The 22,555-nt window shown below is 48.6% G+C and overlaps 3 protein-coding genes across 3 annotated transcripts; 2 read left to right on the forward strand and 1 right to left on the reverse strand.

Annotated features, from left to right (window-relative positions):
- Nucleotides 1–8,352: 8,352 nt before the first annotated feature.
- VC83_08755 (uncharacterized protein) lies at nt 8,353–9,253 on the reverse strand (the record flags this gene model as incomplete). The annotated part of the gene is made up of 2 exons (XM_024472298.1): nt 8,353–9,089; nt 9,139–9,253. The coding sequence occupies 2 exons, from the start codon at nt 9,251–9,253 to the stop codon at nt 8,353–8,355; spliced, it is 852 nt and encodes a 283-aa protein (XP_024320320.1).
- A 2,309-nt stretch (nt 9,254–11,562) lies between these two features.
- On the forward strand, nt 11,563–12,716 carry VC83_08756 (uncharacterized protein; the record flags this gene model as incomplete). The annotated part of the gene is made up of 3 exons (XM_024472299.1): nt 11,563–12,296; nt 12,354–12,645; nt 12,705–12,716. 3 exons carry the CDS (start codon nt 11,563–11,565, stop codon nt 12,714–12,716), a joined length of 1,038 nt encoding a protein of 345 aa, XP_024320323.1.
- Nucleotides 12,717–12,742: 26 nt separating this feature from the next.
- On the forward strand, nt 12,743–13,381 carry VC83_08757 (uncharacterized protein; the record flags this gene model as incomplete). Its single annotated transcript, XM_024472300.1, has 2 exons — nt 12,743–13,267; nt 13,322–13,381. The coding sequence occupies 2 exons, from the start codon at nt 12,743–12,745 to the stop codon at nt 13,379–13,381; spliced, it is 585 nt and encodes a 194-aa protein (XP_024320322.1).
- Between the last annotated feature and the right edge of the window lie 9,174 nt (nt 13,382–22,555).

A 22,555-nucleotide genomic window follows, 5' to 3' on the forward strand; every position in this document is an offset into this window, starting at 1 on the left:
GAACTTGAGGTGTTTTTGCTACAGGTCGAACTGTACCAGCACTTCAATGACGAGAAGTTTCCCACCCAGGAGAGCTATGCCCTGTGGACTGCGTCCTACCTTAGGGGGGAAGCCCTGCGATGGATCGAACCATTCCTCAAGGACTATTTCAAATATGAAAGTACCAATGGAAGCATGACAACTACGCAGACTATGTTTGGCAGCTGGAAAGGATTCTGTAAGGAAATCCGACGCATGTTCGGAGACATCGATGAGATTAAGACCGCGGAAGACCATCTGTTTGCACTTAAGCAGACTGGCAGCGCCCTCACGTACTCCACAGAATTCCAGAGATACGGCAATCAGACAGGATGGGACGCCAGCGCACTCATCAGCCACTACCGACGTGGGCTGAAGAGCCATATACGTATGGAACTTGCCCGTTTGGAACAACAACCAACGGACATGGTAGCGCTAATCGAACATACGGTCCGAATCGACAATCGACTATACGAATTCCAGAAGGAACGTCGGACCTATGACAAGCCCAAGAAAAGTTACCCCTACCGGGGAAACGAGGGCAGACGACGGGATCAACACCCGCGAGACAACCGTTGGTCGGACCCAATGGAACTCGATGCCACGTTCAAACCTGGACGACCCCGTGACCCTAAGAAAGACAGACAATTCAAGGAACGACTCTGTTTTAACTGCGACAAGCCAGGCCACATGGCCCGAGACTGCAGACAGCCAAAGAAAGGGAACGGCGGACGCAAAGTCGGCAAACAACTCAATGCCACCTGGACAGGACAGTTGAACGCAACGTTTGTGAGCAAACAGGACTGGGGAATAAACGGCGAAAGCACCCCAGAAGACGAGAGCTCAGATGAAGGGTCGGAGGCGGAATCGTTCACCGTCTCGGAACAGGAGACCTTCGATGAACTCGCACCTACGGAACCAACGAGTCCACAGTGCAAGAACGTAGTAAGACGCATGGCAAAACACGCCCACGCGAAGATTAGGGCCGAACGAGGCAAGCCCAATGGCCAGAGGAAAATCCCCATGCTTAAAGACCTCTACGGGAACCTGTTACAGGAACTTCCGTTAAAGTGCAAGGTGGACGACTGCAAGGATGACCTCTGGAGATACTACGACCAACTAACGAATACCCGCAGGCTGCTTGGCACGTCCCAAGACGTAGCTAAGTTGGAAGCCCAAGAAGCGGAAGAACTGGAGAAGGATGTCGAGCATATGGCTAAACTGAAGTATATGAAAAGCGTCAAACTTTACTACCAGGACCGCAGGAGAGCCCTGAAGAAGTACGACGAGAAAGCCAGAGATATGCTCCGACGGGAAAATGCGAGACCCACTCCACGCATCGAAAGGAGAGCCATGGAGCAACTAGACACGTTCTCCACGCCTCCGAGGGAAGATAGTGCATGGGTGAGAGGACAGCGGGAACTATCAACGACAGACGCAACAGAGACTGATCATCCCTGGCACGCGTATGTCTACTGGGAGTATTGCAGCGAAGATGATTGCAAGCTCCACTGGAAAAAGAAACACCAGAATCAGTTGTTTCCCCGATCCTCGCCCAGGATACACTTCAGAGACACAGAGCAAGTTCACGCCCTCAGGCGAAGCCAGTCTGAAGGAGACTTGCCTATCAAAAGCGAACAGGTATACAAGAAATACCCACATCTGCTAGACGAAGCAGAAGAGCGAGGAAAACGATCTCCCCAAGGACCACCATTGGAAGCGGATGAATACTATCCTTCCTCGGACGAGTCAAAAAACTAGGAGTCCTCGACGGTAGGCCACCGGCGAGCGACATGAAGAGGCCTAGTACAGACCAGCTATGCGCCACGATGGGCAGCATGCAACTATATGTGGTCGCTAAGATACAACAGCGACACCTCCGAGCAATGATTGACTCAGGAGCGACGGGCAACTTTATGACAAAGAAAGTAGCAGACACGCAAGGTTTCAAGACGCAATTGAAAACCGAACCATACCCGTTAATGGTCGTAGATGGAGAGCCCATCTCGACTAATGAAGGAATGGTGACCCACGAAACGGTCCCATTGGAAATGGTCATGCTACACGGGCACAAGGAAACGATTCAGTTTGACATCGTGCACATGGACAACCATGCGTGCATCCTTGGTATGCCATGGCTCAAGAAACACAACCCCCAGATCGACTGGTGGAACGAGAAAGTTGTGATGAGCCAGTGCGCGTGTGAACAACGGACGGACACGCGACAACGGGAGAAACCCTCCCAGGGCCGGAAGGAGTTATGTGCAACCTCCGAGCTCGATGACCTAGCCCAGGCATCCTCACCGACGAGTATACCGGTGGAGTACAAGGAATACGAGCGATTATTCCAGGAAGGCCCTAAGAACGAGGCGCTTCCTAAGCACCAACCATGGGATCACGAGATACCTTTGGAGAAAGACAAGAGTCCACCGTTCGGACCAATATATCAGCTATCGGAAAAGGAGCTGAAGGTACTTAAGGAGTACATCGATGATAACCTAGCGAAAGGATTCATCAGACCATCCACATCACCAGCAGGAAGTCCGGTGCTTTTCGTACCAAAGAAAGACGGCTCCCTACGGTTATGTGTGGACTATCGAGCGTTGAACAACATCACAATCAAGGACAGGTATGCCCTGCCGTTAATCAACGAACTACACGATAGATTTCAAGGAGCAAAGATCTTCAGTAAGCTAGATCTGCGAGGAGCATACAACCTGATCCGAATCAAGGCTGGAGAAGAGTGGAAAACAGCATTCCGCACCCGCTATGGCCTATTCGAGTATCAAGTCATGCCCTTTGGGCTAACAAACGCACCCGCATCCATGCAACGACTGATGAATGATGCTTTGCACGAATACTTAGACATCTTTACCATTGTCTACCTAGATGATGTCCTGGTGTATTCAGCAACCAAGGAGGAGCATGTCAAGCATGTCAAACTCGTCCTGAAGAAACTAAAGGAGTACAGCTTACTCCTCAAACCAGAGAAGTGCGAGTTCCATAAAAACCAAGTCGAATTCTTGGGTTACATTATTGGAACGCACGGCATCAAGATGGACCAAGCAAAAGTAACGGCAGTGTTGGAATGGCCAACACCGACCACGGTCAAGGAAGTGCAAGCCTTCCTAGGCTTCGCCAACTTCTACCGGAGATTCATCTCGGGATATTCCAAGGTAGCTCAACCACTCACGGAGCTTACCAGAAAGGATCTCGAATTCAAATGGACGGACAAGGCAGAGGCTGCTTTCCAGGAACTTAAGACGAAGTTCACGGAAGCACCTATCCTTGCTACATTTGACCCTGCAAAGAAGATCATCCTCGAAACGGACTCTTCTGACTTCGCAATTGGAGCATGTCTGAATCAACCAGACGAGAACGGTAAGTTCAAACCAATCGCGTACTACTCTAGGAAACTGTCACCCGCGGAACTCAATTACGACATCCACGACAAGGAGCTACTGGCTATTGTCGTTGCCTTTGAGCAGTGGCGAGTATATCTTGAGGGATCCACCTACCCTGTGCAGGTATGGACGGATCACAAGAACCTCATATACTTCACCACGACCAAGGTTTTAAACCACAGACAAGTCCGCTGGGCAGAAACCCTCGCAGCCTACAACTTCACGATAACCTATCGCAAGGGCTCCGAGAATGCAAGAGCAGATGCTCTCAGCAGACGGACCGACTACGCCGGCCCAAAGGAAGAAAGACCTAGAGCAATTCTGAAGAAAACAGATGCAGGAATACAGTACAACGAGTTACTAGCGACGATCTCAGTCATCGAAGATACAGAACTCGAGGAAAGACTCAAGAAAGCTTACGCAACAGACGAATGCGCCAAGCGAGTCTTGTCCAAAGTCGAAGGCGACTTCGCCATCGACGAACAAGGATTGATTCGATACAAAGGGTTAGTGTATGTCCCAAGTCAAATGAGACGCCCGCTGGTGCAAGAACAACACTCGCTACCAGCACACGGTCATCAGGGAGTAACGCGAACCTTCGAACGAATCACCCGACACTACTACTTCCCAGGTATGAGGAAGCAGGTAGAGACAGTGGTAAGAGAGTGCGACATTTGCAGCAAGTCAAAATCCAATAGGCATCTGCCATACGGACAACTCAAGTCGACACCAGTACCAAAAGGAGCGTGGAAATCAATAGCTTTGGACTTCATCGTCAAGCTTCCACCCTCCAAGGACCCGTTAACAGGAATAGAATATGACTCTATCCTCGTCATCACGGAAAGACTCACAAAATATGGGAAGTTTATACCATATCTAGAAGCTAGCGACGCCGAGGCGCTCGCATATACCTTCATTCGAGTCATATTAGCCGATCATGGGATGCCAGAAGAAATCATCTCAGATAGAGACAAGCTCTTTACTTCGAAATTCTGGAAATCATTGATGGCGCTACTGGGAACAAATCATAAGCTATCAACAGCTTTTCATCCCCAGACAGACGGCCAAACAGAAAGATTAAATCAGACCCTTGAACAGTACCTGCGAAGCTATGTCAATCATCAACAGGATAACTGGGTTCAGATCTTACCCATCGCACAGTTTGCATATAACAGCGCGATGACAGAAGCAACGAAAGTCTCACCGTTCTTTGCCAATTACGGCTACCAGCCAGAAGCATATAGGCAACCAAGACCAGATGAATCACGAGCTGAACAAGCCCTGATCGTGGTGGAACAACTGAAATCGTTCCACGAACAACTTGCGACGGACATCCAATTCTTAAATGAACGATCCGCCGCATACGCAAACAAGAAGCGCAGTATGGAACCTGCCTTCAAGGAGGGGGATAAAGTATACCTACTCCGGAAACATATCAAAACGAAACGACCAAGCACAAAGTTGGACTTCAAGAAATTGGGACCATTCAAAATATTGAACAAAGTCAGCTCAGTTAATTACAGACTGCAGCTACCCAAGAAGTCTAGACTACACCCGGTATTTCATGTCTCACTACTGGAACCAGCAAGAGGAAATACCCCAGTTGCGACCGACACTGAACTCCAACCCGAGAATGAGATAATCGAATATGAGGTTGAAGCGATCCTAGACAGAAGGTTAGTAGGACGTCGAGAAGAGTTTTTGATAAAATGGGAAAATTACGAACCTACGGATAATTCGTGGGAACCAACAAGGAACATCAGCAAAGAACTGCTGGAGGAATATCGATGCCGCCATCCGCCAGCCATTGATCCCAAGATGCAGGGGAGTAGGCCAGTGGATCGGAGGAAGCGGGGGTCCCGGTCACAGACGAGGAGGCAGCGCTAACTGCCTGTTCCTCGGCCTCAACAGCATCACGCTTCTCAGCAGCCACACGTTCGGCCTCCTCTGCCGCATCAAGCTCGTCGAGGGTTTTCAAACCTCGCCGGAGCATATCTTTACCACGGGTTCGGATGAGGCGTTTCTGCTTCCGCAGACGAAGTAACTTCGAAAGGGTTTCTTCCTCTTCGCGATCCAGGCGATCCTCCTCCCGTTCGAGCTTCACCCAGTCGGGATGCTCAGGACCCATACAGTCACACTTTTCTTTCAAGTTGCGACGAACGCACTCGGCGCACCGCCGTGAATCATTTGGAGACGACACGCAAGTAACGTTTCGCCTCACGCAGTTCGAGCAAGAATCCATTTCGGGTAGTTCGTATCCGTGGTTCTTTATTCGACGGACAAGATCGTTGCGTTCCTGGAGTTTGCGGGCAGTGTCAGTAGGCATGTTGCATGTTGAAGGACTCGCTGAGGAGCAGCAGAGTCCCGGAGACATGGACGTACTTATAGGATTCGAGACGAATGCCCAGGGGAAGGGAGCGAGTGTTACGACGGAACAAGAAGGCTGGCCAACTACAGGACAGGAAGGAGGGAGGTCGCATGAGACCGGCCCTGGTACCTGGAGGGGCAGCGGGGAATAGTAGTTCCGAAAGTATCACGTGACGGACTCGCAGGAGGATGAGAAGAGTCCTAAGAGTCCAGGACTCCGAGGACTCGAGTGAGTTCCCAGGAGTCCACTAGGCACGTGATGGACTCGCAGGATGATGAGAAGAGTCCTAAGAGTCCAGGACTCCGAGGACTCGAGTGAGTTCCCAAGAGTCCACTAGGCACGACGCCACTATATAAGTAGATAGTATTTCCTTAGATAGGAGCTTCGTGCTCAACTCAATACAGTATTTGTTATATACTAGTAACGTGTTACTTGAAGCCTTTGTGTCTGATCCCCTGCCTCCTCTGATAAGTAAACCTTTACGCAAGAGAACCTCTGTGTCTTCTATCGTTTAGAAGTCAGCGTTACATAAGCATAGAAACACAAGTTTACACCTCTATTAAGTAGCCCATCAAAGCATCAATTTCATACATCAATCAAGGGAATGGAAGAGGTTTTAGTAGATGTATAGATACGAGAGTTTGACTTCTCTATGCTATAGGGACAGGTTCAACAGAGTTAGAATCGCAAAAGCAAAAGCTACCATACACTACAATTTAGAGGTGCTTTAACTGCTGCTCATGCACATGCTACAATTCAACAGAAGGCACAAAAGGAGGTTGATAAACATGAGAAGCAAGTTGCTAGAATAGCAAAAGCAGAGGCATCACAAGCAAAGAAAGCTCTTCATCAAGCAGGTGTAGAAGCACAGAAGAGAGCGAGAGAGAGAAAGAAGGAGGTTACAAGGCTTACTGGGGCAAAAGAGTTTATACCAATTGAGCTTTTGACCCCTATTCCAGATCTAGAGATAGAGGCAAGAGCAAAGGCAGTAGAGGAAGTAGAAGGAATAGAGATTGTAGATATGGCTAGTGATAGTTCAGAGGGAAGTGATGATGAAAGTGTAGTTTTTACATTTTAGAATAAATGAGAAGAAGTACCTATCTATATGTTTTTCTATATACAGATACCTACTTATTTTGCCCTGAGAGGGGACACTTGGTTGTGGGGGGACACTTGTTTGATCCGACTGTGAGCGAAGCGAACAGGCGGTCCCGACGATTAAGGGGTCGGGCTTTTTGAAAAACGTGAAATAGTAGAAACCGGGATATGTAGGCCCAAGTCCATTCCAACGGTCCCATTGGAAACCCGGAGCTTCTCCAGGCGGGGACAGCAGAACAGCATAAGGGAGAAGACGGCATCCCATTGACCCTCGTATACATTGTTATTCCAAGTCTCCTCTGAGCCGGCACCGTCACGTCGGTCTGTAGTATACAGGATGTTCCTAGCAAACAGTTCCTCTGTAAACAATCCCCTCCCATACAGTCTGGAAACCAGACCCCTCGCTAGCACCCCCTCTTCTTCAGAAAAGCAACCGATATCTTCACGTTCTTGGCCTGGTAGCTTAAGTTGCACCTCGACTATCTGACTCCCAAGCGCTGGGTTGCGTAGCAGCGTCCGCAACAGCAGCGGGGTACGGCGTGGGTCATGTGGTGCGTCCTCATGCTGTTGTATGGCACGGTGAGGGCGCTGCAACGAAGCCAAAGTTGTTGGAGGGAGAAGGATTCGGGCGCTGGGATACGATGGGCTATTGGCTTGGATGTAGGCCTTATGCAGCCACCGAATTCTATCACAGCTGAAGCTGAAGAGCCCTCAGTTTGTCAGGGTTTCGGGGCTTCCCCCGAGGCCTATAAGTAGAATACGTAGGCCCGTAGGATAGTGTAAAAAATTCAATCGATCTATATATTGTGCATTCTGTATTTACTGTGCGCCAAGAGACTGATTGATCGGGGATTTACATACTAAATTAGCTATGTATCTCCGTTACCCCATCAATTACTCTCAACAAAAGTAGCATGACAAACGGCATATGGCTGCGAGGGTCGCCGACTCACCGTGGATGGGCGAAGATGGACGAGATGATCTCGTTGGGTTGGGGAGGCCGTCAATAGCGGGAGGCATTGTGAGTGGAAGCTGGCCACGGATATTTCATATACAGCCTCGTTAATAATGGAAATGGCCACACCTCTGCGAAGGCGTGTTGTTCGATGATGCCTTCAACGTTTGACTCCAACAAATGCACACTCCAGCCCCAATGCAAGAATCCCCAAATAGATCAACAAAGAGCGGCCCGCAACAAATTATTAATTTCTGGAGAAGATAAAATCCATATAAACTAATCTGGTAATACAGAAATCTATCCCGTAGCGTCACCTATAAGGAGTGTATCCCGGATCCGCGCCGCAGACGAGGGCAAGCGCCAAGTGCCAAACAAAAACCCAACAGCACCAGCACCAGCACCAGCACCAGCACCAGCACCAGCACCAGCACCAGCACCAGCACCAACCCTCATCATCTCCTGTCTAGACTCCCCCACCCCTGCCAGCATCTAGATTCCATATCCACCTAATCCCTAAGAGCGCGCGCAAATCGGCGCGCGCGGAAGTTAAACTCGACCGCGCGCTTCTTCGCCGTCGAGCTCTGCGTGAACGCCACCGAACCGCCAAATGGCCCAGCCAGCGCCGAGTTCTGTAATTTCGCGACGCAAACATTGTTGACACCCGCCACGGTCGCCGAGCACACCATGCCGGCTGGCATTTGGATCTTGACGGGGAAGTCGGTGCTGGTTGCCGTGCTGAGCCCTGCAATGGTGCCGGGCACGTTCTGGACTACCTGCGCGCTCTTGAAGGCCGCAGGGTCGGTGCCGCCGGAGGTTCCATCAACGGCTGCGGTAAGAGGGCCCGCGCCGTCCTGGTTCACTTGATGGAAGGTCATTGTGAGGGTTCCATCGTCGGCGGTGGTGGGGAGACCGGACTTGGCGCCCGACCCAGCTGCCGCCGCAACACCGGATTCCGATGTGCCCTTCACAGTCTTGACACCAGTGCCGGTTGCACCCCCGCCAGCTCCACCGAGGAAACTGGAGAAATCGATGCGCTTGGACATGTGCGCGTCGCGAGCCGCGATGTTCTTGGCGCCACCCATGAAGTTGGCGACGGCGGCGGCGGCATTAACTGGTCCGCTACCTGACGTGCGGCCAAGTGCAGAGGCCATGCTCGTCCCAAGCTCGATGTTGCGGGTGATAGCCGTATCAGCCTGTGCGCCGCAAAGTGCGCTGGAGCAGTCACGTGGAGTGCCGTCGATTACTATGACTTGTTAGATGGGTGGTTTTGAGTATGAGCGTAATATTCTCACCTGTAATGCCTGGCATGACGACACCGTTAGCGCCTTGGACCTCGGTGATAACTCCATGGCCGTAGACACTTGGAATGGTGAAAGCGGCCAGGACGATGACGGAAGTAATCTGCATATTTGCTTTTGTGAAAGTGAAATGTAATAAAAAGTTTTAATAGATTGAAGCAGAAAACTGATGAAGACAGAGAGAAGCGGCTGTGAAGCTGATGGAGAACAAACATTGTGAGGGGATTCTCCTCCCTTTTATCTATCCACGAACACGTTGAAAGTCATGGAGAATATAAAATTGTTTCGTGCTAGAGGGCAATGGAGACATAGTGCCGCCAGTGAATAACTTATCAGATATATCAACCAATCGCATGCAACTTCCTCTGCACGGATACAATCCCAAGCCAGAAAACCGGCACTTAGAGTTGTTTCGATCACCGCGGCGCTGTGCGGAAACAAGCCAACCGCAAGTAGTGTTATTGTGACAGCACAATCATCCAATGAGGTGTCGTGAAGTACGGTCCAGAGGCCTGTCTCCAAGTTGTCTGTTCTTAGACTCTACCCCTTATCGTTTCTAATCATGTTTCTCCAACTGCACAGCCTCCCCATAGCCCTGAAAGGGATAGGCGGCAAACAAAAAAACCTACCAGCTGCACATTTCAGGACTTTATTCTCCATAAGCGCGGGCGCCAATGCTCGTAATGTGAGGCTCTACACGTCTCGGCTAGGCCCGAAGAGGACTAGACAGGCCAAGGATCCGCGTGGGATATCATTATCTCGGTCCTTCAACCTCTTGACAATCCGGCGAACAGGGCACCATGTTTTGCAAAACTCCCCGCGAGCGCCCCACAGATAGGGCCCCGAGATGTACAGATCTTCGCAAGGTGCCCTTGCGCCACCAAGCAGATCACAAACGCCGGCTCCTAGTTCAAACCCAAGCTCCGGCCTCGGTTCGAGCAGTCTGTCAAACGTGCAACTGGACCAGCACTGCTCTGTTCGGCACACTCTTTGCAGAAATGCATGATTCCAAGCGTCTAGGTTCGCAAAAAGTCCCCGATGTAGAAATGCTTCCGAGATATTGCCGTTTTGGTCACTGGAAGGGTTTCCCCTTGGGGCGTGATGACAGGTGCATCACACTCAAAACGAACCCGAGACAATCTAACATCGGCAGCCCCTCACTCACTACCCTCCCGTCCGCACTCTGTATCACCTCCCGGCCGGCCTGAGATATGCACACTGCTACACCATCTTAGTACAGTCATAATCCGTTAAGTCGATAGCTCGGGTCCCGTAAATACCATCGAGATAGCGTAAATATCGAGATATCGAACGTATTTTGGTAGTGGACAGGGGGGTTGAGGCCAGCAAAACGTATCGACTTAACGTGAATCGAGTATCGACTTAACGCGTCATGACTGTATGTACATGTCCCATCCATTGCAACCCATTGCAACTCAACCAATTCGCCCATCTATGCTACAAAAAACGCCAACGCCATGTTATGTGACCAATGAAACCCTTCCATATGCATGGGGGACGCAGCGGGGAGGCCTCTCCGAGAATGCGGAGTGGGACGAGGCAGCGCTGGGGGTTTCCGGCAACCCGGGCGGCAGTTGATATGTGCTTAGCCAGGCTTGCTTGACTCTCAAGCTACATGTCGTCTCTAGAGCGCTCCCTATTGCAGTTTAGGACATCAGCCACCAATCGCAACTGAGATCTGATATAAGAAGGCGACTTGCTCTGTTCTCACCGCCCTGAGCTTGGGACGTTGGGTGTTTCGCCGGAGTTAGACGCTATTCCTAACCTAGCCCAAAGAGCTTATGTATCACGTGACGAACACATATATGCATCACGTGATATTTGAGTAATCCTTATATGGGAAGGAACGATGGATCACGGTAACTAAACCGCTTGATCGCACGGATATGGCGACAAAGTTAATATTTGACTGTTTTTGTAGTACTCGAGGGTCTTACAGCAACACTCTCCGTATATTTTTTATGATTTGTGGCCTCTCGGCAACTAACCATTGTTTCCGCCAACCATAGGGCAAAGCAACTGCCCAGACCCAACAAGTTTCCCACGCATCCTAACTTGTACCGAGGGTGAGCACGGTAAACAGCTCTTACCAAGGCCGACTATATCTATGATTCTGGTTATATGACTCTGTTACAATCGGCTTTTATTTGCGCGAGGCTGACATTTTTAACACTAGTAAGCTATTGCTTACTGTATCTAGCTAGGTGGTTGGTATGGAAACCTTGCATCCATATGTGTGTGTGGATAGGATTATGCGAGTGCGGATATAAGAATACAACTGATCATCGCTGACTTCCCCCAACGTTGTTGTCCCTCTATTCTACATAAATATCATTCTTTGCTCCCTTGATACGCTATCGTCCGCGATTCGAATACCACCTAGCCCTCTTGCTCAAAATGATTTACGAACCTTCATCGGCGTTGGCCCCAATCCGATCCCCATCGCTGCACGAATGGGTATTCGGGTCCGCATCTGACCCCATCCCTCACAAGGTAGCATTCCTCGATGCCACACGCCCTGATACCCATTACCTGACACTGGCATCGTGGAGGCAATGGTCAAAACGTGTAGCTGCTGGTCTGCAAAGGGCTGGCCTGCAACCGGGTGACCGAGTGCTGGTTTACTCCGGCAATGCGCTCTTCTATCCCGTTATATTCATGGGCATCATCATGGCTGGCGGTATATTCACTGGATCGAACCCGACATATGTGGCCCGCGAGCTGGCGCATCAATTGAAGGATTCGCAGCCTAGGTTCATGGTGTCCTCCGGGGCGAGTCTGGAGGTGGCACTGGACGCCGCCGGAACTGCGGGGTTCAGCAAGGACAACATTTTCATATTTGACGACGAAATTTACCAGGGAGGAGGGGCATCTCGTCTCGGCGTGAAATATTGGGAGGCGCTCGTAGCGAGCAACTTGGAGGGTGCCCAGTTCCAGTGGGCGCATCTGAAGGACCCAAAGAATACGACCTGCGTCATCAACTACTCTTCCGGCACGACTGGGGTTGCGAAGGGCGTCGAGATCACACATTATAACTACATGGCCACCAGCACCCAGATGATCAACCTCATGAAGGAAGATCCTGACTACGAGAAGAACTTAAAGGTTGCGAGAGGCCTATGCGTGCTACCGTATGATCCCCGATCAATTTTACAGGATCTATTCGATACATACTAATTACCTTGTAGTCTCTACCACGCATTTGGACAAGTGACGTACAGCTCTATTGGGCCCAAGCGCGGAATCCCAATCTACATCATGCCCAAATTCGACTTCCTCGATTTCCTGGGACACATCTCAACCCACTGTGTCACCGAGCTCGTGATCGTGCCGCCCATCGTCACTGCTCTCGCCAAGCACCCCGCAGCTAAGAAAGCCGACCTTAGCAGCGTCAACTACGTCTTCTGCGGCGGTGCGCCACTAAGCTCCTCTCTCGCCCGCGAGGCTGAGACCCTATGGGGTGGCAATCTAAACATTAAGGTAAGCCACCCGCGTACAACCTACCCCTCCCATTAACAGACTAACAACCCCACTGCAAGGTTACGGCATGACAGAAACGACAGTTATAGCCACGGGAATGAACCCTGCCGTGCTCGCTACCGACGCTTCCGTTGGCTCCCTCGTCTCCGGCCTGTCTGCCCGCCTCGTCGACCCCAAGACCGGCATCGACGTTCCCGTTCACCCCGATTCCACAGGCGAGATGTGGGTCCGCGGCCCCAACATCATGAAGGGCTACTGGCGCAACCCGACCGCGACGGCGGATACGATGAGCGACGGATGGCTGAGGACCGGTGATATGGCGAGGGTCGAGAATGGCCGCTGGTTCATTGTTGATCGCTTGAAGGAACTTATTAAGGTCAAGGGCTTCCAGGTTGCACCGGCGGAACTGGAAGGACTGATACTGGAGAACCTTAAGGTGGCTGATGTGGGTGTGGTGGGCGTTGTTGTTCAGGGTGAAGAGTGCCCGAGGGCCTATGTTGCGCTCAAGCAGGGGATGACGGCGACGAAGAGGGAGATCGCCGAGTTTGTCGAGAAGCAGACCACCAGGTATAAGTGGCTCACTGGAGGCGTTGTATTTGTGGATGAAATACCTAAGAATCCGGTAAGTTTTGCACTCGAGAATAATAGGTGGAACTGCATGCTAACTATTCCATAGTCGGGGAAGATCCTTAGAAAGGCCCTGCGGGACCTTGCGGCGAAGGATTCGAAGCTATAGTATCATTGTGAGCGCTGGTGCAGCATCATCATTTTTGGAAGGATCATTGTCAATCCATCTTAGCGCAAGCGTAGATATATTATAGATATGTTGCCATATAAACCAAATATCAAATCACACTATATATATAACTACACACGAAAGGCTTCAGGTCTTCCATGGATGGATTTTATATGCCTTCTTTATCCTCGCACTGCTCCATGCATTCCCATTCGTTGTGTATCACTGGAGGAGCATTTCTCTGGAAGTCTCATTCTATTGGACTTGTGTTCGGCGGATATGTATCCGGGTAGTATCCGTGATTCCCACGGGTAGGGTATATACCCGGCCAATTTCTTACTGGTAGAGTAGGTATATATCCGGATATATGAGGCTAAATGGAGTATATAAAAAATGAAGCTTTTGGTAATAGTAATAACCTAACCTAACCTAACCCAACCTATTCGTGTGCCCCTATTCGTATGCCACATCGTCAGCATCATCGATCACTGTCAGCCTCTTGTATCCGACCCCAATTCCGTAATGAACGTAAATATCTAATCGTCGGCGGTGATAACCTATTCCGCTTTTTTGTAATAATATCACTACCATTACTAAATACCCGTTCTGATGGCTGCGGATGCTGCTGGAATTGCTAAATGGTCACGAGCAATACGGACAATAACCAGATATTGGTATTGCTTTGCGCACCAATATTTGAGGATATCAGTATGCTTACTAGGCCGTGGTTCAAGCATCAACGCTTCCATGCTAGCTCCTGAAATGCTAAGCCTTCTAACGCAAATAGGTCGTCAGAATCAGGTTCTTGCTCTATTGTATTAGTAGCACCTATTGTTTCCGCAAGAGCTATTTCACGGTCGATACGCTCTGTATCAAGGTGATACTCTCGCTTTTGGTACGTTCTACAAACGTCTTCGAATTGCGCCCTTGCTCGTGATCTTCATGTATCGTATTTAGATATATCTTTTTAAATACTGTATGATTCATTCGTGGATCGCAAATTGTAGCAACAGCTAAGTGCTTACACTACTACTGATTCGTCGTAAGATAATTGGCATGGCTTTTGGCCTGCGGCCTTTATCTGCTTCTGTAAAGCATCCTTCGATGCTCGTCGGGAAATCGGTTCTAGATCGGTAGTCAAGTCGTCACGTTGACCCGGCCAACCGACAGCATCTTGCAGCCATCAAGTATAACGTAGCTGCCCAAAGGAAAGGGCAGAGTATCCGCAAGTTTGTGGCCTATCTTGAGGACCTCGAGCGCGAAATGGACCCGTATACCGAGGCGCAGAAGACCACCCACCTCTTGATGAAGATCCACCCAGAAATGAGACAATGACTCCTTGAAGGGGGGCACGCTGAGCGATCCTCCACCCGCAGGGACGTTATTGTTAACCTCCTTGCGATGTTGGAAATGACCAACCGCTGGGTCTCTGAGAAGAACCCTGATGGCCACAAGAATAGCCAAAGGGACGAGGGGGGTTCCTCACGAGGAGGCTCCTCCAACTGGAGAGGGGTTATTACGGTTGTTATGGGGATTACGGGTGTAGCCTTAGCCACCAAGGTTACAACCGCTAAGCAGACAACTGTATGTTATGAGGAATAGCCTCACCTTCCTTCCTTCTTCTTCTTCTTCTCTCTTTAGATTCAATCTAGATTACTTTTCCTGGACTGGCATCATGACCTCTATGACCATCGTAACAAAGAGAAGGGTTTGGAATGCCGGGACAAGGCATCCCTACGCGCAAGGGCAGTCGATGGAAAGGATATTACGATATATGGGGCAGCTACCGCCCAGATCCGAACAAGGGACCACTTCAAAAGGGAGTGTGTAGTCACCCAAACCCTCCTTTCCATGGACACCCCAGGTGTAGACATCATCCTGGGCATGGACTGGATAGCGCAAGTGAACCCACAAATTGATTGGCGCAGACAGACCTGGCGCCAGCCCTTTGATATCGCAAGGGCTGAGGTGTCGGACATTGAAAAGTGGGAGAAAGGTGATACAGCCTTTGTCTTGGCTCTGAGCACAGAAGACAATACGCTCACCCAGTGCCCAAAGGAGTACAAGGCGTATATTGACGTCTTTTCCGAAGAGAAGGCAGAGGACCTCCCAGAGCTAGGAAGAAAAACCCACGCCATTGATACAGGAACCCAGGAACCACTGTATGGGCCAGTATACAATCTATCGGAAACTGAGCTGGCCACGCTTCGCGAGTACCTTGACGCGAGCGAGAAGAAAGGATGGATCCGAAGGAGCGTGAGCCCTGCAGGCGCTCCTATCCTATTCGTCCAGAAGAAGGATGGAAGCCTACGTCTTTGCGTGGACTATAGGGGCCTGAATAAGATCACTGTAAAGAATAGGCACCCCTTGCCACTCATCACTGACACCTTGGATCGACTCCAAGGGGCAAGGTGCTTCACAAAGCTAGATATCCGGAACGCCTATCACCGAATCCGAATTCGCCCAGGCGACGAGTGGAAGACAGCCTTCCGCACCCGTTATGGGCACTTCGAATATTGAGTGATGCCTTTCGGGTTGGCAAACGCGACAGCAACGTTCCAGGCGTACATGAACGAGACCCTACAAGGGCTCATGGACACCACCTGTGTGGTGTACCTTGACAATATCCTCATTTACTCCCAGGACGAGGAGGGACATGCCAACCACGTATGAGAGGTCCTAGGACGCCTACATGAGGCGAACCTATATGTGAAGCTCTCAAAGTGCGAGTTCAATGCCAAGAAGGTAAGTTTCCTTGGGTACATTGTCACTATGGAAGGAGTAGCCATGGAAAGCGACTGTGTAGCTGCAATCACTGACCGGACGAGAACCAAAATAAGGACACCAAGAGTCCAGGTTTCGTTGTCCCTAGAGTTGCGGTGACAGCCGTAACTCAGGGAGAGAGTGCCTATGGAGCTGCAACGGGCCCACTGATGGACTTGATTAAAACCCTTCAGGCGACTGACGAGTTAGCTGTTAAATGGGCCAAGGACGCTGGGACTGTGCAAGCGAAGGGCTCTCCAGGTTGGAAGGTAGACGATGCAGGCATCCTATGCTTCAAGGGAGCGGTATACGTACCTCCCAATCAGGCAGTGAGGATGGAAATCTTTAAGATTTGCCATTACGACCCATTGGCTGGGCACTTCGGGTATAGGATGTCACGGTTCACCAAGGCATAGGGCGCCAGTTGGGTATTATGAATTAAACTCAATCTAGAGAAGAAAGGAAAGAGAAGAGGAGCACTCGAGCAGTGGCTCGATCTATATACAGCTATTGTGGAGTGAATTCTCTTTAGCGAGACCAGTTCTGAGAATTCACTCCACAACTGAAAACTTCGCTCCAACCCCGGAAAGCTCCCCACACCCCTGAACCCCCACTCGAGCTGCAAGGCGCACTTGATATCGTAACACTACCCCCCCCCCTACTCCAGAGTTGATCTCCTGATCAACTCTGGAGTAGGGGGGGGGACTGTTTTTTTTTGAAATCCCATTTTCAAAAAAAAACATTGTCTCCAGCTCTCATTTTGGTTTCTGAGGGTATTTTCTGTGATATGCTTGGGTAACTTCTGGAGAATTTTCAAAGCTCTCTGCAATATACCATGTCTTATCCGGTGGATAGTTCTTCCAAGCTGCCTTGTAGAAAAGCTTCTTTCAAATAACTTTTGAGTCGAGGATTTAGTCCACTTCCCACTCCTCTTCGCCATTGACAATGACTGGAGGCTCTGGCTCCTGTTGCTGCCCTTCGATTACATCATTAGAGTCAAGTCTTAATAGATTGGCATGAAATACTGGATGAATCTTCATGCTGTTTGGAAGTTTGAGCCGATATGCAACTTGCCCAATTCGCTCTAGAATTTCAAAAGGTCCCACTTGCTTGTGGTCTAGCTTCTTTGATGGCCTCTGTGTCTTTATATTTCGAGTTGAAAGCCATACTCTGTCTCCCACTTGATAGCGTGGTGCAGGTTTCCTTTTCTTGTTCGCGAAATGTTCCATTTTTGCTTGCGAGAGCGTGATTTCATCCTGCAGAAACTCTGAAACCTTTGCCATGGTCTGAGCTATGTTCTTGTGCTCTTGTTTGGCTTTGTGATATGCTTGCTGCTCTGTATTGAAGCTCATTCTTGGTTCATAGCCCTTGTTCGCAAAAAACGCACTTGTCTTGGTTGCATCTGATGGCAAACTGTTGGCAGCAAACTCCGCATTGTCTTGAAGATAGTTCACATGAGCTCGCAAGTAGCGTTCGAGCTCTGCATTGAATCACTCAGTCTGTCCATCTGTTTCTGGGTGGAAGGCAGTTGAAAGTTTGGCTGAAATTTTCCAAATTTTGCAGAGCAAACTCCAGACTTCTGCAATGAACTGAGGACCTCTGTCTGATATTATCGAGTTTGGTAGACCATGGTGCTTCCATACATGTCGAAGTAAGAGCTGTGCTGTAGCTTCTGCAGTAGTCCCTTCTTGCCCATGAAATGTCTTTCTTTCGTCAACCTGCATGCAACAACCAAGATAGCATGGTGTAATGGTGGGTGCACCAGATGTGAGAATCTAGCCACCCAAGGAAGGGATGAATTTACTAAGACAACACACTGTCTTAGGAAAAAGAGCCAAAGGGTCGTAGCTTAGACTATTCCACAACGCAGCAATCAGGTGTGTGATGTAGTGAAGTGGTTCAGACAAGTTGCAACAAATGTTGAGTCTGGGAACTCAGGGGTAAGTCAGAGGTTAACACCTCACTGACTTTTCAGAAACAAGGAGTAACAAGATCAATGCTTGGAAGCTTGGAAAAGACGTGGAAGTATGTGATAGTCGATTTACTGTATTGTCTGCTTGCCCTTTCTTAAGGAAAGGGCAATCCTATTTATGCTAAAGGAATGTAGTTCTCTCATTTTCCAAGACTTTCCATGACTTACCAGGCTTGGTAACTGTAGTCGACGTAAGAGAATCCCATAGAACCATCTCTTAGGTTCGTAGCCTATAGGAAGTAAAAGGAGGTCCAAGGTCAGAGTACCCCTATAGACAAATTATGTCATAACTTAACCAATCTTGTGGGTAACTAAGGAGCGATGACATGTAATGAATCATAGATGTTCGTAGGAGCTTTTAGAGCTATCGTTCATGCTCCTAGGCCTCTAGTTGGTAGAGATATGTGTAGTGTGGTAGTATGAGTGATGTCATGTAATGAATCATAGAGGGTTGTAGAGATATGCTATGTGGTAATATCGGCCCAGTAACTAAGGAGCGATGATGTGTAATAAATCATAGATGGTTGTAGCAATCGTTGAGTAGTATTGCTCTTGTTGTTGGTGTGATAAGCCAAAATATGTATAGTGACTTGTAGGTTTGAGGAGGAGATTTCCAAGTTTGCTCTTGAGTTTGATAGCAAACTGAGTGCAACGAATGTCAGTATGACACATTGTTGCCTTCACAGAGTGGTAATCCTGTCACGAAATCCATTGATATATCCATCCATGGTCGACTGTCAATAGGGATTGGTTGTAGAAGTCCATTGTAGGAATCTCGAGATGGTTTCGATCTTCGACAACTATGGCAGTTTTTGATATATCGAATTATTGTTTTGTCCATGTTTGGCCAGTAATAGTGCTGTTTCATGACTCGCAGCATCTTTCCAGCTCCTGGATGTCCCATAGAAGGTTGTTCATGAACTTCTCTCAACAAGTCCACCTGAATGGTTTCTGGCACCCAAACTCGATTTTGATATTCTATCATGCCGTTTTTGAGTTCGCAATAAGCCAATGCAACCTCTTTGCTTGTTCGATCACCATTCTCAAGCTTCTGTAGTGTAGCCTTGCAGAATTTGTCTTTCAGTTGAGACTTTTGGATTTTCTCAAGAATTGTCATTTCTCTGATATGAGTCTCCACTGGAGCTAGCTGAGCTGTTTGGCCTTGTTCTTTGAGTTTCTGAATGTCTGGATGTAGCCTCGAAGGTGGTAGCAACACCTGAAGCTGTTGCTTTTGTCGATCATCCTCATCATTGCCTTCTGGTCTGTCACCATGCCTTCGAGTCAAAGCATCTGCTTTTCCATTTTGCTTCCCAGGCCTATAGATGATCTGGAAGTTGTATCGAGAGAGGAATTCAGCCCATCGAGCTTGTCTTCTTGTCAGCTTCTTGGTGGACATGAAGTATTCCAAGCTTTTGTGATCAGACAAGACTTGGACTGGAAAATCTGTCCCTTCAAGTTCTGGTCTCCATGCTTCGAAACATCTGATGATTGCAAGAAATTCCTTGTCATATATCTCGTAATTGCATTCTGCAGGTGCTAGCTTTTTCGAGAAGTATGCAACTGGATGTAGAACCCCTTGATCATCTTTTTGTGACAAGACTCCTGATGAGATGAAGTCTGAGGAATCTGCTTCGACATAGGCTGTCTTGTTTCTATCGAAATGCCTCAAGACAGGAGCTTCTGTGACTGTTTGTTTCAACAGCTCGAATGCAGTTTGGCATTCATGAGTCCATTCGAATATCTGATCCTTTCTGGTAAGGTTCACCAATGGCCTCATGATGCTGGAGTAATTTCGGATGAACCTTCGATAGAAATTGCAGAATCCAATGAAAGCTTGCATATCCCTGAGCGATTTTGGAGTTCGCCATTCCAATATAGTAGAAACCTTTGCAGGGTCCATGCGAATGCCATTGACTCCCACGATGAGTCCTAGGAATTTGGTTTCTTGGACGAAAAACTCACATTTTGAGATATCTGCTTGCAGTCCAGCTTCTCGAAGCTTCTGTAGGACTTTCCTTATGTGCTCTGTATGCTCCGCTCGAGTAGCACTGTAGATAAGAATGTCATCCATGTATGCGGTGACGAATTGGTTGAGGTAATCCATGAGGGTTTCATTCATGTACCTCTGGAATGTTGCTGGACCATTGGTGAGTCCGAAGGGCATGACCTTGTATTTGTAGAATCCAAATCGAGTTCTGAATGTAGTGAGGTCTTCATCTTCTTCTGTCTGCATTCGAATTCGATTGAAGGCATGTCGAATGTCCAGTTTGGTGAGATATTTTGCTCCTATGACTTGGGCCAGCGTTTCATCAATGAGTGGTATGGGATATCGATCCTTTTTCGTTATGGCATTTAGCTTCCTGTAGTCAACACAGAATCGAAGACCACCACCTGGCTTTCTCACAAACATAATGGGTGAAGAGTATGGGGCTTTGCTTGCTTCAATGAACCCTTTTGTTACGGCTATAGTAACATGATGTCATGGTTACAGGGCCAGGGCCTAGTAACGTGACGTGTGAGTCACATAACGTGACGTGTGAGTCACAGTGGGAAGCGGGGTAGGCTGCCATGTGACGGGGCTAATGGATAGTTGCAGAAACTAGTGGATATTGGATAGTTGAGCTATCCACGGACTATCCTGAATATCTAGCTATCCGCCAACTATCCAGATTACCCATGAGGCACGACGCCACTATATAAGTAGATAGTATTTCCTTAGATAGGAGCTTCGTGCTCAACTCAATACAGTATTTGTTATATACTAGTAACGTGTTACTTGAAGCCTTTGTGTCTGATCCCCTGCCTCCTCTGATAAGTAAACCTTTACGCAAGAGAACCTCTGTGTCTTCTATCATTTAGAAGTCAGCGTTACACCTTTTGGCAAGTGCTCGAAGACATATTCTTCGACCAAATCAAGTTCTTCCTTTGACATATTCCAGAGTGGTGCATATCCCAGCTTTGCATCACCTTCGAGTTCAATATGATGGTCTGAAGGTCGATGGGGAGGTAGCTTGTCTGCTGCCATTTTTGAAAAAACATCCAAAAATTCATGAAATTCCTTCGGAAGGATCAGTCGAGAGTCAATTTCTTCAGTTTTGGTCTTGTTCTTGTGCTCGATTATGTCCTTCATTGATATAGCAAAGACTTGAGCTCCTCTTTGCTTCATGAGCATTTGAAATGGTGCTGCGCCAATCATTGCTATGGTGCAAGGTTTTGGTTTTTCCACTTTCGGAGCAGGTTCCGGAGGAGGCATTTCTTTGGCTTTCTTCTTTGGCCTTTGTCTTTCGCTTTTAGATATAGGCTCTGTTTCGAGGGCTGGATCTGGTATAGAATGGTTGCAATAATCTCCAGTGAAGAGGACTTGATCATTGATCATATCGAGAACAACTCCATGTTGCTTCATCCAAGCTTTCCCGAGAATGATGGAATGTTTTCCCAGCGAAGTAATGAATAATGGACATAGGCTTTCCACATGCTCTCCTACTTGTAGTCGAGGATATATAGCATGTGTGATAGCAGGGGCAGCCTCTCCATTGAATCCTTCAACTTGTTTTGGCTTCACAAGTTCGACTGGGGCTATCCCTTCCATTTCACATATTCTTTCTGCATCAGCAGCATTAATGAAGTTTCCACCTGTGGCACCAGTATCGATCAATGCATGGACAATAGCTTTGTATTTTCCTATTCTACAAGTAGCTAAGAAAGGGGTGTCCGGATCAAAACTGGATCTCGAGGAAGAAGCTGCAATTCTGGCTGCACTGCCTCTAGTGATGACTTGTCTAGAGGCTATTCGTTTTTCGAATCGATGATAGACTCAGCTGTAGATACCTCATTCACTTGAGCTTTGAGCTTCTGGGGACAGTCTCGAGCTCGATGTCCATTTTGTCGGCATATGAAGCATTTCCCAAGTTTCATGAGCATTTCTTTTGCTGGATCTTGATGCGGTGGTCGATACAGCTTCTGCGTCTTGTTTTGCATGTTGGAATCCATTGTAGGTTGAGGGATTGAAGTTCGAAGTGCCTGGCCCTGATTTTGAGTTTGGCCCATGTTGTTCGAAAATGACTTTGGCTTCCTTTTGTCTTCTTGTTCCTTGATCCGCTGAATGTTCTGGTCGATGAGCATGCATTTCTTTGCAAACTCGTGAAGTGTAGTAGCTCCAACTTCAGCCACTAAGGCTTTCTGCATCTGTTGGTTGACTTTGAAGCGCAAGTCATCCAGCAAAGCTCTCTCGTGAGCCTTTGAAACTCAGCCCAGAACACTGCAAAGGTGTTGTTTCTCTGATACAGCTTTCGATACTCAGTTTGAGCTGTGTGCCTTCGATCGGGATCACTGAAGACTTTTTCCAAAAGTTCGAGAATTTTTTCTGCTGTCTGCAATTTGTTTGTAGAGTTTGGTCGAAGCCTTGGATTGACATGTCGAACTGCCAGTCCTCCCAGTCG

Source organism: Pseudogymnoascus destructans (assembly GCF_001641265.1).
Source record: "Pseudogymnoascus destructans isolate 20631-21 unplaced genomic scaffold scaffold_27, whole genome shotgun sequence".
In the NCBI taxonomy this organism is placed as follows: domain Eukaryota; kingdom Fungi; phylum Ascomycota; class Leotiomycetes; order Thelebolales; family Thelebolaceae; genus Pseudogymnoascus; species Pseudogymnoascus destructans.